General features: G+C 50.1%; 1 protein-coding gene across 2 annotated transcripts in view; it reads right to left on the reverse strand.

Moving 5' to 3' along the window:
* The window catches only part of BRWD3 (bromodomain and WD repeat domain containing 3), a 1632068-nt gene that overhangs the window by 395666 nt on the left and 1218447 nt on the right, over window positions 1-17955 (reverse strand). For both annotated transcript variants that reach the window (XM_069612911.1, XM_069612910.1), the window contains exon 34: window positions 9292-9345. In XM_069612911.1, coding sequence (XP_069469012.1) covers window positions 9292-9345 — 54 coding nt within the window. The remainder of the gene's footprint in view (window positions 1-9291; window positions 9346-17955) is intronic.

Here is a 17955-nt window from a genome sequence, read left to right on the forward strand (position 1 = left end):
CAGGGGAACGAGAAAGCATCGCCCATGCTCCTCGGCTGGGGGAACCTGCTGGCGAACCTCCGGCACTTGGAATTCGTCGTGAAGAGATCGATTTGGGGTTCGCCCCATCGTCAGAAGAGTCGATCCACTTGATCCTGGCGTAGTTCCCACTCGTGGCACGAGCGCAACTCTCTGCTGAGTGAGTCGGCGATCGTGTTCTCTATTCCTGCCAGATGAAGAGGCACCAGAAACCAGAAAAGACGGGCCAATGCCACAGATCCTGGGCTTCCTTGGATAGGGCAGGGGATCTGGTTCCGCCCTGCTTCCGGATGTAGAACATCGTGGAGGGTTGTCGGTGAAGATCCTCACCACCTTGCCCTTGAGGGATGGAAGAAAAGACCTGAGGGCCCAGAACACTGCGCGGAGCTCCAAGATGTTGATGTGGAGTGACTTCTCCTCCGGGAGCCAAAGGCCTCTCGCGTGAAGATCTCCGGAGTGCGCTCCCCAACCTTCCAGGGAGGCGTCCGTCGTCACCGTCACCTGGTGAGCTGGGGTCTGAAAGTCCATGCCCGCCAACAGATGAGAGTGGGTACCCCACCACCGGATTGCCTGACGAAACGTCTCGTTGAGAGGGATCCTTGTCCTCGAAGCTGCCCCTCGACTGGACCCAGTGGGCGTCGGGGAACTCTTGTAAGGGGCACATCCGAAGCCTGCAAAGGCACACCAGATAAATGCAGGAGGACAACATCCCGAGGAGGGACTTGATAGATCTTACCCTGGCCATGTCCGTGGCCAGCAGACGCTGCATCTTGCCCAGAATGGTCCTGGTCCTTTCCTCCGACGGCGAGGCCAGCCGCGCCGCTGTGTCGAGCTTGGCTCCCAGAAACAGGGCGACTTGCGACGGAACCAGGTGGGATTTTGGAAAGTTGATGGAGAATCCCAGGTCAGTGAGCAGCTGGACGGTCTTCGCAGTGTGCTCTACGGCGAGCTCCCTTGTCTTTGCCCGGATGAGCCAGTCGTCCAGGTAGGGGTAGACGTGGATCCCCTGTAGGCGCAGCCACCGGTGCGAAGCACTTGGTTAACACCCTGGGTGCCGACTTCAATCCGAACGGGAGGGCCTTAAACTGGTGTTGCCGCCCTTGGACCACGAACCTGAGGAACTTTCGGTGTCTTTTTAGAATGGGGATGTGGAAGTATGCATCGTCCAAGTCCAACGACGACAGGAAATCGCCCTCCTCCAGCTGTCCCAGCACATGCTGGAGGGTGACCATACGGACCTTCTGTGCCTTGATGTACTTGTTCAGTTGTCGTAGGTCCAGGATGGGGCGCCATCCTCCTGTCTTCTTTTTTACGAGGAAGTACCTTGAGTAAACTCCGGAGCCCCGAAGCCTTTTTGGGACGAGCTCAATGGCACACTTCTTGAGCATCGCCCTTACTTCCAACAGTAGTTGGGGGACGTGATTTTCCTTCCTGGCCACGGGTGGAACGTGAGGGCACTTCTTCTGAAACTCGAGGGTGTGCCCTTGGGCCAGGGCGCCCAGCACCCAACGGTCAGTGGAGATGGACTCCCACACGCTGACGAACCTCGCCAGCCGGCCTCCCACCGGGGTGCTTCGGCGGGGGCCCGACCCCACGGTCGGTTCAATTTTGTTTGGAGGCCGCCTTGCCTCCTTGACCACGACGACGGGCACCACCTGACTTGCCACGTCCCCTGTAGGCTTCCTGGGACGAAGATCTTGCCGCTTGGCGGTAAGTGGAGGAGCCACTGCCGGATCCCTTGGAGGCACCTTGTCTGCCTCCGGAGCTCCAAAAGGACGGCCGTCGTTGTTGGAGCACTCCCAGTGCCCGGGCAGTCTCTGTGTCTGTCTTGATGGCCTGAAGGGACTCATCAACCACCTTCCCAAACAGGTTGTTCCCGTCGAAGGGCATGTCCAAAACCTTGGTTTGTACGTCCTGGCGGAAATCCGTGGCCTTGAGCCATCCTCGTCGTCTCAAGCAAACGCTGTTGCCCAACTGACGGAAACCGGTGTCGGCGATGTCCGTTGCCACCGTGATGGCGTGGTCCGAAGCAATCTCCCCCTCCTGTAGGATTTCAAGGGCCTCAGCCCTTTTTGCGTCCGGAAGGAAGTCTAACAGAGGGGCGATTTTGAACCACAACTCCCTGTCGTAGCGGGCTATGATAGCCAGGGTGTTGGCCGCCTTGATAGTCGTCGCTGCGGATGAGATGATCCGTCGTCCCATCGTGTCCAACTTCCTGCCCTCGCCATCCGGCAGGGAAGTTGATGTCGAGGCCGATGCCCCCCCCAGCTTTCTTCTTTGCCGCCGCCGAGATGACCGCATCCGGGGTAGGTTGTGCCCGAAGGCACAAGGGGGCAGCGTCGGGGGACCCGGTACTTCTTCTCGTACCGGTCCCTCTTTGCCGACGCCGTGGCAGGGTTCTTGAGGAGGGCGAGCCCCTCATCCCAGATGTCATCAAGAAGCGGTACGGCGAGGATCGTCTTCCTTTTAGCCTTGCGCCGTTGGTAAAGGAACCCTTCTTTCTTCTTTTCTTCTGGGCAGAGCTGAAAAAGCTTGGATGCCCTGGAAATCATGACATGAAAGGATCCAATCTCGTCGGGCAGGGACGCCCGAGCAGGGGGCGACGGGGGACACGTCCGTCGTTGCCTCCGTCGTCATCTGTACCTGTCGTAGCTGTGTCCGTGCCTGTATCATCCCCGTGGGTAGTAGACCAGGGGGAAGGCAGAGCAGGCCGCAGAGATGGGAGAGGTGGCATAGGATGCGTCCTCCTCCTCTTATGCAGTGGACTCTCCGAAGGTCCTGGCTCCGGTTCCCCCGTCGGGTCTGGCTCAGGTACCTCCTTCGGGGGAAGGGGCAACCTTGGCTTTATCTCGGAGCATAAGGACTGAATCGCTGACAAAATGGCCGCCGAGGTGTCCTGCGGCGCCGGAAACGACGGGCGCGAGGGCTCTTGAGGAGCCTTGTCGGCGACACGGTCGCTCTCGTCGGGATCCCTCCAGATGGGCTGGGCCTCTTCCACGACTTCGATGAGCTCTTCTTCAGAGGTCGTGTCCGTATCTACGATGGCCACCAGCCCCCTCCCCCACCTTTTCCAACGAGGACTTCGTGGGGGTCTTCTCAATGGGCCTGAAAGACGGCTCCCTCTGCGGTGGCAGGGAGACTCTGGGTCCTGAGGGCTCCTCCACTGGTGTAGCCTCCACAGGCTGAGCCAGGGCTGCAGCGTCATCCTCAATCGAGGTCTTAGCAGGGTGAATTAAGGCCATCGTCACCTTCTGGGCGCCTGGGGCCTTCACCTTGGGGGGAGGGTCCGAGCCTCGCTCCCCCTCTGCCGGAATCTTCGAGATCGACCGGGGCCTCTCCAGAAGCTTCGCCGGGTTCTCGGACTTCCTCTTACCCAAGCCAGAGCGTTGGCTCGTGGTTGATGGCGCCGGGGAGGATGCGCCCTGCCTGGCAGCAAAGGAGCCCGACCGTTCGCCGCTCCCGGTGCCTGCGGACTCGCGGTGCTTAGCTTTTTGTTGGGCCCCCGTCGCCTGGGCACCCTCACAGGACTTAGAAGACCGCTGAGACTTCTTTTTCTTCTTCTCGCCCGACGGGCTCTTCCCTTCCAGCCAGTTGACGAGACGGAGGTGGCGATCCTTCATGGTCCGCTCCGACATGTTCCCACAAAACTCACAGTCCTTCTCCTTGTGCGCCTTGTCCTCATGGAGGCAGTAGAGGCATAACGAATGCTCGTCCTCCTTGAAAACATTCTGAAGCTGGCATCCAGGGCAGGTCCTGAACAGCTTCCCGGGCGTCGAGCTTCCTTTCTCCTGGGCCATGTCCGGGGTAGGCCTCGGAACTTCTGGAATCCTCCAAAAGCGTAACTCGACGGAATCTTCACCCTTGAGGGGCGTAGAAAACTCCAAAACGGATCCCCGTTGATCGGATGTAGAAACGGTGGAGCTTGAGGCTCTATTTAACCGAAAAATGAGAAAAATCTCCTGAAAAAGCGTGAAAACGCAGCAAAAGCTTGAGAGCTACAGCATGAGGACTCCCAACACTTGAACGTGCGGTAAAAATCTAAGGATGGCTGCCGGAGGCGGGGCTTAGGGAGAGGGCAGTCATTGGCTGGGGGCAGTAAGACCCAGAGACCAGTGATTGGTTACTACTAAGAAAGACAGATCAGAAACGAAACCGATACTGATTTTTTTCTATACCGTGGATTCCCGGCCTGACGACGGGGAATATTCATGAGCATGTGAATCCATGCCAGACCCCATGCTGGAGAAATGGGGAGAGAGAGGCATCCCAATCTCACAACTGCGGGGCAAGAGAGCACATTCACCCCTGGAGGAGCCCGTGAGGCTGGTGGTTGCTGCACACCAAAGTGTGCTAGGGGGCAAGGGATATGGGCAGCACTTGGTCTGAAAGCTGGGGTAGAAAGGTACTGCCACTGAATAGCCTACTGAGGACCCACTCTTCTGCACACAACATAGGAGTGGTAAGTGTAGCACACCAGAGTATACAACAGGAGAAGGTACATGGCCCACAGTCAATCAGAACATTGAGAGTAGGATGGGGTACCACTATTAATCAACCCTACTTACAAAAATAAACGTCACCCTTCTTCATATACCTCTCAAACTCTTAACTAAACACAACCATACCTCTATAGCACAACAAACCGCTCGCACTTCACTACACCACAACAACAAAACAAACCAAGCACAGCCTCACACAACAGTACATGACGGCTACCAACCGAAATAAAACACACCTACTCTCAGCAAATGGTGTAAACCGAACTGAAGCTGCCAACAGCACATCACAGCACTTTTTCTTTTCTTCCATTCAGTCCAACTAACTTACACTCTCGCTTTACAGATCCACCTGAGCACCAAGGGACCAAGTAGGTAGTTGTTAGGCAGAAACCTGTGCAGTTCCCTCTGGGACCACTGCAAAAGATTTAAGAATACAGGTGTTTGGCAGTAAACCCACTTGGTAGCAGTCTGTACCACACAGATTCACTTGGTAGCTGTGGCTGAGCAGTCAGACTTCCCTCAAGAAGAGTTAGGCAGTATGCAATGTATACACAATAGGCAATCAGATACAATAGCACAAGCAAACACTGACCAGAGCTTTGGTATCAAGGTATATAATTATTTATTTAAAAACACACTGATTGAAACACTCCAGCACTATTATTGTAAATCACTCTCAACACAGTTGATTATATTATATTATATTATTATATATACATCCCTTATTCCTTATCAGACAAGTCTTAGTTAACACCACTTATTTCCAGACAGAGGTGAGCGCTTAACTATAGATGGCACTCCAATAAGTTAATGAAAAAGGGAGTAGAATGTAGGAAAATGCACCACACTAATCTTTAGGAACTTTTAAGCAAGGCAGGAAAGTCAAAAGTTACTTGTGAGCCAAAGTCCATGGGCTGGGCCCACTCTTGGAGAGAGCAGGGCACAAATGCACCCAAGATCACACAATGACAGCAGGCTTAAAAAGTCTTGCAGGGAGTTCAGAAAGGTTTTAGTTAGGCTCAGAAAAGTTTAGCCAGGGTGTCCCAGGCTAACCCAGGTTCGAAAGCCGGGGGATAGCCGTACAGTCGGTTGCAAGGGAAGCCAGGCGGAACACGGTACCTTATGTGGAAAGGATCCTCCAGTGGGGGCAGTTGTTCCTAGCAGCGGGTGCAAGTCGCGGCGTCGTCCAGAGGAAGAGAAGATCTCGACGTGGAGGAAAGATGAAGGTCGTTGCACTGACAGGGAACAAACCAGCCGCAGAGTTTTCCGGTTAAAGGTACTACCCTTTGATTCACGGTAGTGGGAAAACGTGGTATCCCGGTTGCTGTGGTGCTTGGCACAGGCAAGGCGGCCACGAGGTGCTCCAGGAAGCGAAAAAGGAAGTAGACTGGTTATCCCCACCAGTCTAAGGAAGAAGACTCTCCGGGCTGGAGATCTCCTCTGTTGTTGGGAAAAGTGGTGAGACGGGCCAGCAGGGCTCCACCGGTGGTGGCGTCGTAGCAGGTCGGCTCAGCTTCTCCCTTGTCGGATTCTTAGGTCCTGTGGCGACTTCTAAAGTTCCAGTCCCCAAAGCCCTGCTTTTATGCAGAAAACCCCCATTCACTCAGCCAAGCTGTCACTCAAACATGCTAAGTGGGCCAATCAGGACAGAGTGCGACTTGAGTTGCCTAAGCAACGCAGTCCAGGGTGCCTAAATCCCCCTCCACCCCTCCTAAGTACCCCAGACAGAGTGGCACCACTTTGGAGGGCTTCTGTGGAGAAGCCCGCCAAAAAGTGGAACAAAGGGCTCAACTTGGGTTGGAGTCACAGAAGCGAACACAAACGCCATTTTAGAACCGAGTCCTGGCAAAAAATACCAACCGGAGAATTAATATTAATTTAATAAACCGGCGGTATGTTCGAGGCTATATTAAAAGGTGGTAGCCTCGAACAATGGGACAATCCCATAGGAATATATTCGCAGTTGAATATAAAAAGTAGTATCCACTGCCACCAGCCAAAACTCGGTCGGGGGGGACTGGACAGTGCCCCCTCGAACAACAGACCCCAACTTGCCCCGACCAGTACGTCCACAATATGATGGTTTGTACTGGTTCTGTTCACAATTTAAAGCTAGTAAAGCCAATGGTGACTTTACATGCCCTGGGAGACAGTAGTCCGTCCCAGGGTATGGAGTCTATGTGTGGGGGTCGCTACGACACCCCTGGGTTACTGCACGGAGGGTGCTGTGTAACCCACATACCAAAAACACATGAAATCCTATGGGGTAAAGGACCTCATAGCCCATAAAACACATACAAAGTCAAAGGAACACCTCAAATCATGTCTAAGAGTGGGAGAAAAAGAGTCTCACTCTTAGCAGGAGAAAAGAATAAACCCCAATAATCCAGCAAAGCTGCTGGGGGACTCACTAGGTTTGGGAAATTAGCCTTTACAGAGAATTCTCCCTAACACTCCATTTTTGGGACACCCAAGCCCTGCTACAGGAATCAAATCAATGGATTCTTGAACAAAGGCAAGATGGCCACTGTAGCCTTTGGTTTCTACTGCTTTTACCCCTTGTTTCCCAAAGTCTTGGAAAGCCCTGACTCTGTCCCTTTCTCCCTGACTGGCTTCTGGGTGTAAGGATCATATATGGCTCGGGGGCTGCCTCCGAGGGACTGTGTGGTGTGGGTACACCCTTGGGGTGGTACCTGTATGAATGGAGTAGGAAGTCTACTCACATTCTGTGTTGTAGGTGACTGGTTTTGGTTGAGTGGCAATGCATGGGCCAGCCCTGACTGAAACTGGAGTGAATGCAGTGTAGTGTAGTGTAGTGTTCTGAAAGGCTGGGTGTTTACACCAATCCACATTCTGTGTTATGGATGTCTGGTTTAGGTGAATGGCCTGAATGCCTGTGAGCTTGATTGGCTGGCTGCCTGCCTGCATGAATGCACTCGTGTATGATTGGCTGACAGAGCCTGGCTCAGCCTGAGTGATTGGAGAACAAATATGTACAACTACGGACCCCTCACTCACGAATTTGGTCTGAAGCTGAAACCTGAAGCTTAGATCTTGGGTCCAGTCGGAGGAAGGAGTCTGCAGCTGCATTTCTTCAAGGAATCCAAAGACTGCTGAGCTGACCCAAGGACATAATCATGAGAGGACCTGGATAGGTGTCCTCTTACCGAGCTACAAGGGACCATCGTGCACCTGCTACTCTTCATTAGAAGTACCATGCAATCCAGTCATGTGTGCCTGTCTTCCGGAGAAGGGGTCTTTGCGAGTCCAGAATCGGAGTGCTTAGAGACATCTTGATCCAAAGAAGTTCATTTGTGTCACCCAGGCTCTGGAGGAGTGTTCGTGACCACTGGAAGTCATATTGCTACAGAGTGGGTACCTTGACATAGTGCTGCTCGACACCCGGAGCTGCAAATGTTCCACCTGATCAAAGAATCTTTCAAGGGACATTTCTGACATGACAGGCCATTAAGGCATGAGTTATTGATGGGACATTCCTAAAAGGAAAGGGGGGGGGATACTGCGTCTCAATGGATGATGCCTGTCCCCCTCCACGAGGGTCCCCTATCCCCACGTGATCCTCCCTCATACAGCCACTCAAAGGATCAGGTTGTGGCTGCTGTCCCCTGGCCACATGAGGAGGGGTCACCCCTGAGAAAGTAGTGATGACATCATCAGATTCATCATAATACCTGCATTCCTGACCTGCGAGGGTAGGAATATGGACAAAAAGCAAGATGGCCAAAGGATAGGAATTAAACTACATGAAGCAGCCATTTTGAGTACCGGTAAAATAAGTAAACATGGATCACTGTCACCACTCCAATGTAAAGTGCTGTGTGCTGCAGTAAAACAGCACAGGAAAACATGAAAGAGGGACACTGTCCCTACTGCACCTCCAGTGCCCCCAAAATAAAACATAAAACTGATGTGTCCATTGATGTCAATTGAAGGACACCTGCAAAACGAAATATATTTCCTAAAATGGTGACACTTATGGAAGGAAGAGGAATGGGTGTGATAAAAAGAAGGCTCACTTTTAGAGTGATGATGCCTCTTCCTCTTTTTTCCTTCCTTCTGGGAATGTGACTGATGAGTCTAAGATCACATCAGGGAGTCTTGGGAGGTTTTCACTGTGAACATTTCTCCAGAGTAGATGTAGACGAGGCCATGTAAAGACTGGTCACAAGATTCCTCTGCTTTGCGTGCCAGAATCTGACAGGAAACACACTCCTCCAGAGTTGTGTGCTTTCCCAGAAAAAAAATAACAAAAGGAGTGCAGGCCAGTCATGAGCATGGAACAGTGTCGACCACGGCAGGCTTTAAGCATGATTAGGGTAGTGATACAGTGTTAAAAAAAATAATTGTAAAAACATATATATATATATATACACACATTTGTAGAGTGATCGAGTGAAAAGAGGTTCCTGAGTGTGGCAGGTGAAAAAAAAGGAACTTGGTAAAACGGCACAGGATGCTCCAAGTGTATACAGACGAGAAGTCACTTCCAGCACAGATCACAACCGAGGAGCAATGATGGATCCTCAACCCGAGATACGCTGTGCCACCTTATCACTGATGAATATATTTCACGAGCTAGGTCAGAGATGAACTTTAAAAGATGAGGAATCTGTGTGAGGTAATGCATGCATTAGTAGGACTTGCCATAATAAAATGAAGAGCATAGTCATTGCTTTTTGACTATCACAACTTGGACACAAACATACTGTTTTTAATGATTATACAAAGAGTAATATTTAGATGAACAACTTACTGTACTTAAAGAGGATGTTCCAGGTTCATCTGACTCCAATTCAACCTCGATCTCCTAAAAGAGCACAATATATTTTACATTATATCTTGAATATACTGATCAAATGTCAAGTCGTCATTTATTAGCCAAAAAATGATAGAATAAAACAAATTACTTACCTTCCAAAAAGTTATTTCTGATGTTTTAGTCCTTTCTCCCACAAGTTTCTTGTTAGGGAGAAATCTCTGTTTAGGCTGAATTTCCTAACCTATTGAGTCCCCCAGCAGCTTTGCTGGATTTTCTGGGTTTATTTTTTTCTCCTGCCAAGAGTGAGACTCTTTTACCCTCACTCTTGGACATGTTTGAAGTGTGTTTCTTTGGTTTGCCTTGTGTTGAATGGGCTATGGGGTCTTTTACTCCATAGGGCCTCATGTGTTTTTGTGAGATGGGTTACACAGCACCCTCAGTGCAGTAACCCAGGGGTGTCCTAGGGACCCCCCAACATAGACTCCATACCCTGGGACTGACTACTGTCTCCCAGGGTCTGTAAAGTCACCATTGACTTTACTAGTCTCAAATCCTGAACAGAACCAGTACAAACCATCATATTGTGGACGTACTGGCTGGGGCAATTCCATTGCCCCGGGGTCTGTTAGTCGAGGGGGCACGTCTCCGTCCCCCCTCATCGAGTTTTGGCTGGTGGCAGTGGAAACTACTTTTTATATTCAACCGCGAATATTTTCCTATGGAATTTCCCATTGTTTTAGGCTAATACCTTTATTTATTTATTTACGGTAGCCTTGAACATACCGCCGGGTTATTTCTTTATTATTATAACACCGGTTGGTATTTTTTGCCAAAACCTGATTCTAAAATGGCGTTGGTGTTCACCTCTGTAACTCTGACCCAAAGTGGAGCCCTTTGTTCCACTTTTGGCGGGCTTCTCCACAGAAGCCCTCCAAAGTGGTGCCACTCTGTCTGGGGTACTTAGGAGGGGTGGAGGGGGAATTAGGCACCCTGGACTGAGTTACCTTGGTAACTCAAGTCGCACTCCGTCCTGATTGGCCCAAGTGGTGAGCCGGCCGGCTCACCACTTAGCATGTTTGAGTGACAGCTAGGCTGGGTGAATGGGGGTTTGCTGCATAAAAGCAGGGCTTTGGGGACAGGAACTTCAGAAGTCGCCACAGGACCTAAGAAGCCGAAGAGGGAGAAGCCGAGCCGACCTGCCAAGACGACACCACCGGTGAAGCCCTGCAGCACCGTCTCACCACTTTTTCCGACGACAGAGGAGATCTCCCGCCGGAGAGTCTTCTTCCCTTAACTGGTGGGGACAACCAGTTGCTGCCTTCTTTTCGCCGTCCCGAAGCATCTCGTGGCCGCCTTGCCTGTGCCAAGCACCCCGGCAACCGGGATACCACTTTTTACCTCAACCGCGAAAGAGGGGTAAAAATCCTTTGTGACCGAAGAACTCCACGGCTGGCCTCATCCCTGGTAGTGCAACGACCTGCAGCCTTCCTCCCCGTCGAGATCACCTCTTCCTCGGGACGACGCCGCGACTTGCACCCACAACCAGGAACGACTACCACCGCTGGAGGAATCTTTCCACTTTTAAAGGTACTGTGATCCGCCCGGCCTCCCTTGCCACCGATTGTACGGGGTAGATTTAGCCCTCGGCTCTCGAACCTGGGTAGGTAAACTTTTCAGAACCGTAGTAAAACCTTTTTCTCTCACCTGCAAAGACTGATGACATTGTGTGATCTTGGGCACATTTTTCGCCTGGCTCCCTCTAAAGCGGGCCCCGAACTAATTCTCCTTGTTCCACCATTGACTGCCTTTGCTAACCTTATGTGAAAAGTGTTTTACCTTACTGCTCTCTTTATTTCTGCCTTTTCCCTCCCTTTTGGTAATACTTGTTGGAGTGTCATCTAACGTTAAGCGCTCACCTCTGTTTGGAAATAAGTGGTGTTAACTTAGAATTGACCAACGAATGATTAGGGATGTACATATGAGTAATAGTAACTGTGTTTGACTTTCTTATCTTTTCTAGTGTGCTGGTGTAATTTATGAGTGTACCTTTAATAAATAAGTTTATACTTTTACACCTAGCTCTGGTTAGTGTTTGCTTGTGCTACTGTGTCTCTGTACCTATTCTGTATTCTCTGTATACTGCGTAACTCTTCTTGAGGGAAGTCTGGCTGCTCAGCCACAGCTACCACAGTGAATCTGTGCGGTGCAGACTGCTACCAAGTGGGTTTACTGCCAACACCTGTAGTCTTAAATCTTTTGCAGTGGTCCCAAAGGGAACTGCACAGGTTTCTGCCTAACATTTCTCATCTTTGAAATGGCTTCCTAAGGGATAGACAGGGTCAGAAACATTTTCACTAGCCACACTGCGGTTCCTGCCATAACTGTTCTGCGCTGTTCACACTCATTGCACTGGACATGACATCAGCTGCTGGAGCACCATTACCTCAGTTCTGCCAATTTTTCCTAGCTGAACTTCTACAGGTGAAAAGAAATACATTGGTGGGAAGCATCCTGGTGCAGCTTGCTCCCACTCAGGAGATGTTGGCTCCTGTCTGCAAAAGGCGTCCACCCGAAGAATAAATTACTTGTAACTTGGTAATGTTCTTTCTGATGGATGTTACTACCACAGATCCCACATCTATTTTTTTTAAATAATCTTTTTATTGTTTTACATTTATTCCAGTGTGTTACAATGCCACAATAAATGGTCCAATGTCCTGCACATGATTATTAATCACCATTCCAACCCTCACCCGCAATGCAACCAACCCCCTACTAGTTCAACTACAACAACCAGTAACTCACGGCTTGTGATTCACAGGAGTTCACAACGGGCTCCTCCCTCTCCAACTCTTCGACCGTACGCATTCTTCCTTCTATTCACCCCATCATTCTCCTCCATATCCTACCTCTCCTCCATCCCATCACTCCCCTCTGGGGTTAAAGGGAGTTTGTCATCCGGCAAGCCAAACAATGAATGCACCAGGGCATTTCAGGCCCCCACATTCTCCGAACTTTCTCTCATCCCTGCTTGCATAGCATTATACCACACTGTTGCTTCGGTGACTGACCAGCGTCACAGATCATTCCACCACCCTTCTATATGCGGCCCCACAATGGATTTCCAAGCCATTGCAATCGGCCTTTTCGCCAACACCCTGGCCAGGTCTACTAAACTATTTGCTAGTTTCGCTCTTTTAGGACACTGGAACACTCAGAGTAAACAAGCTTCAGGCGACCAGGCATACCATATTAAACCCCCTTTTCGTAATATCAATTTAATTTCCTGCCAAAACCTTCTAATCACTGGGCACACCCAGAACATGTGCATCATGTCTGTGCCATCCCCTCCACACCTGGAACATCCTACCCCCCCTCCCACCTACCCCTGTTGAGCCTGGAAACTGCAAAATGCATTGCAGAGCCATATAAGCTCTATAGAGCACATAGAACTGGGTCAGCTTAAGCCTGGCATTTCTTGAGACCTTTTTCAAGTACAGCAGCACTCTGGCCCATTCTTGTTTCATAAATGCCCTGAACATATCCGACTACCAATTATGCCTCATCTTGGTAACGTCATTCGGTAATGCCGCCAACAGGCCCTGGTACAACCTGGACACTCCATTCCCCCCTTCTGACACAACATACAACAATCCCAGTATGCTATTTTCCTCTAGGAGACTTAGGTAATCCTGCCATCTCCCCTTTGCCTCATGCACCAATCTAGAGTATGTCAAAAACTGTCCCCTCTGCACCCCAAATCCCTCTTCAATCTCCCGAAACTTCAGCAGCCACTCGGATAAAAGCAAATCCCCTACCGTTACCAACCCCTTCTCCTCCCAATGAGTTTCAGACCCAGGCCCAGTTAAATGTGTCTTTTCCATAAACTGCTGCCAGGGGCACATGGGGAGAGTAAGGATCTCCCAAGTTAAGCCGCGCCTTGGTTCTGGTCCAAATCTTCCTTCCCAGCTGCATGAGGTATGGTGGAATCTTGATTCCTAACATTCCTCAGCGACAACACCTTCAGTAAATAGGGAGCAATCACTGCACTCAGTAGGATGTGTTCCAATGTCTCCATATATACGACAGCCACCCATGCTGTAGTTGCCCTGCCAAGTAATATAACTTGAAGTGTGGGAGCCGAACCCCTCCATCTTCGTAGTCTCTGCACAAAGTGTCCAGGGCCACCCTCTGCCTGCCGAATCCCCATATGAAGCTCCCTACTACTGTACTCAACTCCTTGAAAAAGGACCTTGGTGTGAGATACAGAATATTCACAAAATGGTACAACAGGCGAGGAAGAGCGACCATTTTCAGTAGCGCAAAACTGGACATAACTGATAGAGGCAATTTCTCCCAAAACCTAATTGAACGCTCTAGTCCTATCCTAGCCCGCAGTCTATTCTCCTGGTCGTTTATCTTGATAGTATGGTGTATGTTAATACCTAAATATTGAAATGGCTTGACCTTCCACTGCAACCCCAAGTCTGGCAGGCATGATTCCTCTACTACTACCCATCCTGCCAATGGGAATACACAGGACTTTGTCTTACTAACCGATTTCCCTGACAATGCTGCAAAATTATCCAATACTTCCAGATATTGCGTTAAATTATCCTCTGGATTCCGCATGTATAATAGCATGTCATCTGCATATAGAGAGACCACATGGTGTACTCCATCCACCAAGAGCCCTGTGTACTTAAACTCTTTTCTCACAAACACCGCTAAGGGCTCCAGGGCTAGCACATATAGCATGGGGGACAGTGGGCACCATTGTTTTGTGCCTCTTCTTATATAGAACCGTACAGATACACACCTGCCCGCCCGTACACTCAACTGGTTTAGAGTAGAGCCTCCAGACCCATCTTAGAAAACCCTCTCTCACTCCAAATCTTTCCAAGGAGGCCGTACAACCACTCTCGTCTTACGGAATGGAATGCCTTGATTGCATCCTATGACTCCACCGCACAACCTTCAGTCCATGCTTGTGTCCTAAACATGCAAAAGAAGGTCTGGGAGTGCCTGTACCGGCCCGAACACAGCCCATTCACCTCTTCTTGGGTGGACGGTCCCCAAGAGTCTCACCACACTTAAGCTCACTGCGCTTTTCACAGAAGAGAAATGTCCACGAGAAAACTGCTGTTTCCTCATATGCCTTGCATCGCTCAGAGTGTTCTCTCGTGCTCCGCCTTCTATCCGTATGGGGAAGCTTAATGGAAGTCGGGTATGTGATGGTCAATAATTGCCTGACCTCGCCTGACCATTGTATTGGGACACATCATGTATACCTCTCGGGTGTGGTGTTAGTCTGTTTTCTCTCATAGTGGGCTGTCCATGAGAAAGTGTTTGCGTTGTAAAAAGGGGGGGATATTCTACCTGGTAGGATGGGGTAAAGGTGTTACAGGAAGGGATACAGCGTCTCACAATCCGGTGTCCTTCCAACTCCATCTCCCCGAAGACCTCTCACCCACGTGATCCTCGGGCACTGGATCTAAAAGCTATGGCCGTGTGTCCTGTCAAATTGGACGACAGATCCCCGGGGACTAGTGGGTGAGACACTATGTTTTCTCACAGTGACAACTATGGTATTGGGAAATTGATGCACAGGTGGGAGGCAGTGGTGATAAGAGAAAGGGGGTTGGTGGGCTCCGCTCAAGGGGTATTGCTGTGGAACATTTCGTTAACCTATCATGCCTCCAGTCGGAACATTACGGACATTACCACTATAAAGACGGAGGACTATGCAGATTAGATCAAGGGTGGGATTTGGCAGTATGTCATGGCACCTGGGGGTTAATGTAATGACACTCTGGAATGGGCCACAAGATAATGGACCTCATTATGAGTCCGGCAGTAACCGCAGCGGTAAAACAGCCTGGTTACCACCGGACTCGTATTACCATTCCGCCTCTGTGACTCCCGGAAATACCAGGGCATTACGACCCTTGTGTCCTGGGAATCCCGGAGGTGGAATGGTGTAAATCCCCATTCCCATTGAGTCCCATAGGACTCAATGGGAATGGGGAAGTGGAAACACTGGCACCATCTCGTGATGGTGCTGGTGTTTCCACGTCCGCCTGCAGGCGGGAGGTGTTCAACCCACCAGGTTAGAACTGGCGGGAAGATCACCTCCCGCCTGCAGGACTCAGGATCGGGTGGTCCGGAATTAACAGTGGCGGTGGGTTTACCGCCACTGTTAATTCCGGACCGCCCGACCTGTAACGAGGGCCAATGACTTTGATGGGGGGGTGGCCTGGGTGCTGAGTGGGTGGGGAGTTTTGGGGATAGAGGTTGACGGTCTGTAGGTGCGCGGTTATTGGTTGGCTGCGTCACCCCCTTGGGTGCAGCCACACAGAACGGTAGAGGGTTTGTGCTCTTTGCTTCTTAAATGCCAATAAAAACATATGCATTTATACCGGCCTAAGATGAGGGTCGAGACAGAAAGTCACCTCAGGAATTGCACTACTCATCAGTTGTAGTGGGTATTCTATTTTAGAGGGTAGGGATGGATGTTGGTGCCCTTGACCATCCTACATCCTCTGGACGTTGATCATGCTACCAGACATCCTGAAGCCATTCCACTCAAAACAGTGACAGCCATGTCAGTTGCTAAAGCATTATTAGGCATCTTTACTAAATGTGGCTTCCCTAAAGTGGTTGTGTCTGAAAGAAGCACCAACTGTATGACTAATTATATGCAGTCTATGTGGAAGGAGTGTGGGGTGCCATATACATTTTCATCCGCCTACCATCCACAGAAAAAATGGTCCAGTAGAGAGATTTAACAGAATTCACAAAAGCATGATTAGAGCTCTTGAGGAGCCCCAGAGAAGAAAGCAGAACTTTCTGCTACCATGCTTACTTTTTAAAAAAAAAACTCTATTGAATTTTCGAACAAATTAGGAACATTCCCTCAACAAATCTGCCCCTCCCCCCTGAGGCGACAACTTCTCCATTCCTGATCCTCTTTCTTCCCGGGCTTACACTTCACGCTCATTGCAGTTCTAATAGTCTCAGGCGTTGTGGGCACCACATCACTCTAAAATCATCCTTAAGAAAAGTCACTATTTCCCCCCAGTCGGTGGCGAAGTTCTGTACTTTGTTGTCCATGGCATACGTTGCCCATTCCAAAGCCACAATTTCCCAGATCTTTCTGAGCCAGTCCTGAATCTTGGGGATTTCATGGCCCTTACACCTTTGGGCTATTAACATCATAGCTGCCAAGCTTAGTATCAGCCTTGCTTTCTCCCTCGTTCTAGGTTCTCCCCCTCTCATAGGCCCTCTTAAGCCTAGTAAGATTTGCACCGGCGTTCTTCCATCTCTGGGACCGAAGCCCTGCTCCAGCACCCCCTGTATCTCCCTCCAGAAAGGTTCAATCTTTGGGCATTCCCACCAAATATGCTCTGCTGTGCCCACCAGCCCACAGCCCCTCCAGCATACCTCTGGGGGTCCTGGATACATCTGATGAAGGCGGGCCGGCATATAATGCCATCCGATCAGTATCTTGTACCAGGCTTCCTGCAATTGGGAAGCCTTAGCTAATTTGGGTATTTTCCTCCATAGCCTCTCCCATTCTTCCCCGCTGATTTCCCTCCCCAGGACTTGTTCCCATTTCCGCATAAACCCCCACTGACCCTCCACTCTCCCGCTGCTCAGAATCTTATAAATATTGGAAATCGGACCTTTCGACCCATCATTAGATAAAAGAAAGCTTTCAAATTTCGTTGATTCTCTGGTAGCTGCTTTCCTGTCCTTCGGATGTAACACCCAATGCCTTATTTGAGCATACCTTAGCTGTTCCCCTTCCTTTATTGCATATTCCCGTTTACAATCCTCAAAAGACATCTATTCCCCCCTCAGAACATATCACACAGCTTTTTACAACCTCCGTCCTGCCAGTGCTGAAAGGCCCCTTTCTCCATCCCTGGTGTGAAATTCCGAAAATAGGTGTAAAAGGTGACGGAAATGTCGTAACCCCCATGGTTCCCGCCATTTTATCCCAAATGTGCGTCATGAGCCTGGTTATGGAGCTCTCGTAGAGATGCTTGGGTCTGTGGGATTTAGGCAGCCATAAGACTTCTACCAAGTTGCGGTGTGCGATACCATGCTTACTTTTGCCTCAGAGAGGTACCACAAGAAGGGGCTAGCTTTAGCCCCTTTGAACTTCTTTTTGGTCCTCCTGCCAGTGGATCGTTTGCGATAGTAAAGGAAGGATCGGAGTCCCTCACATCCCCTATAACCACAAACATGGTGGACTATGTGGTAGGATTAGGAAAAATGATGCATCTTCTGATAACTCCGGCCAATGAAAAGCTGGCTTCAAATAGGGAGGGAGAGAATCGGAATCTCCCCCCTGATCTTTTACAAAGCAGTCCTTCAGGTGGCTCCATTGAGGGTGTCAAATAGTCCCATCAACTGACTCTGCAACAACAGGGTGAGTTGAAAACCTTGCTTAGGCAATTGTCCGCCTGCTATCCCTAACACTAGGTTTGACACCTTGGTGTCAACATGATTCTGATACTTGAGATGGCGTTGCTACCAAACGTATGTGTTAAAGGATGACTGATAAGGTGACATCACACACCAAGTCTGAGATCAGCTAGATGTTGGATCCAGTGATGTTGGTACCAAAAGCAGGCACCACAAATTTGAAGT

Source organism: Ambystoma mexicanum, chromosome 5p (assembly GCF_040938575.1).
Source record: "Ambystoma mexicanum isolate Mex_15411 chromosome 5p, UKY_AmexF1_1, whole genome shotgun sequence".
In the NCBI taxonomy this organism is placed as follows: Eukaryota; Metazoa; Chordata; class Amphibia; order Caudata; family Ambystomatidae; genus Ambystoma; species Ambystoma mexicanum.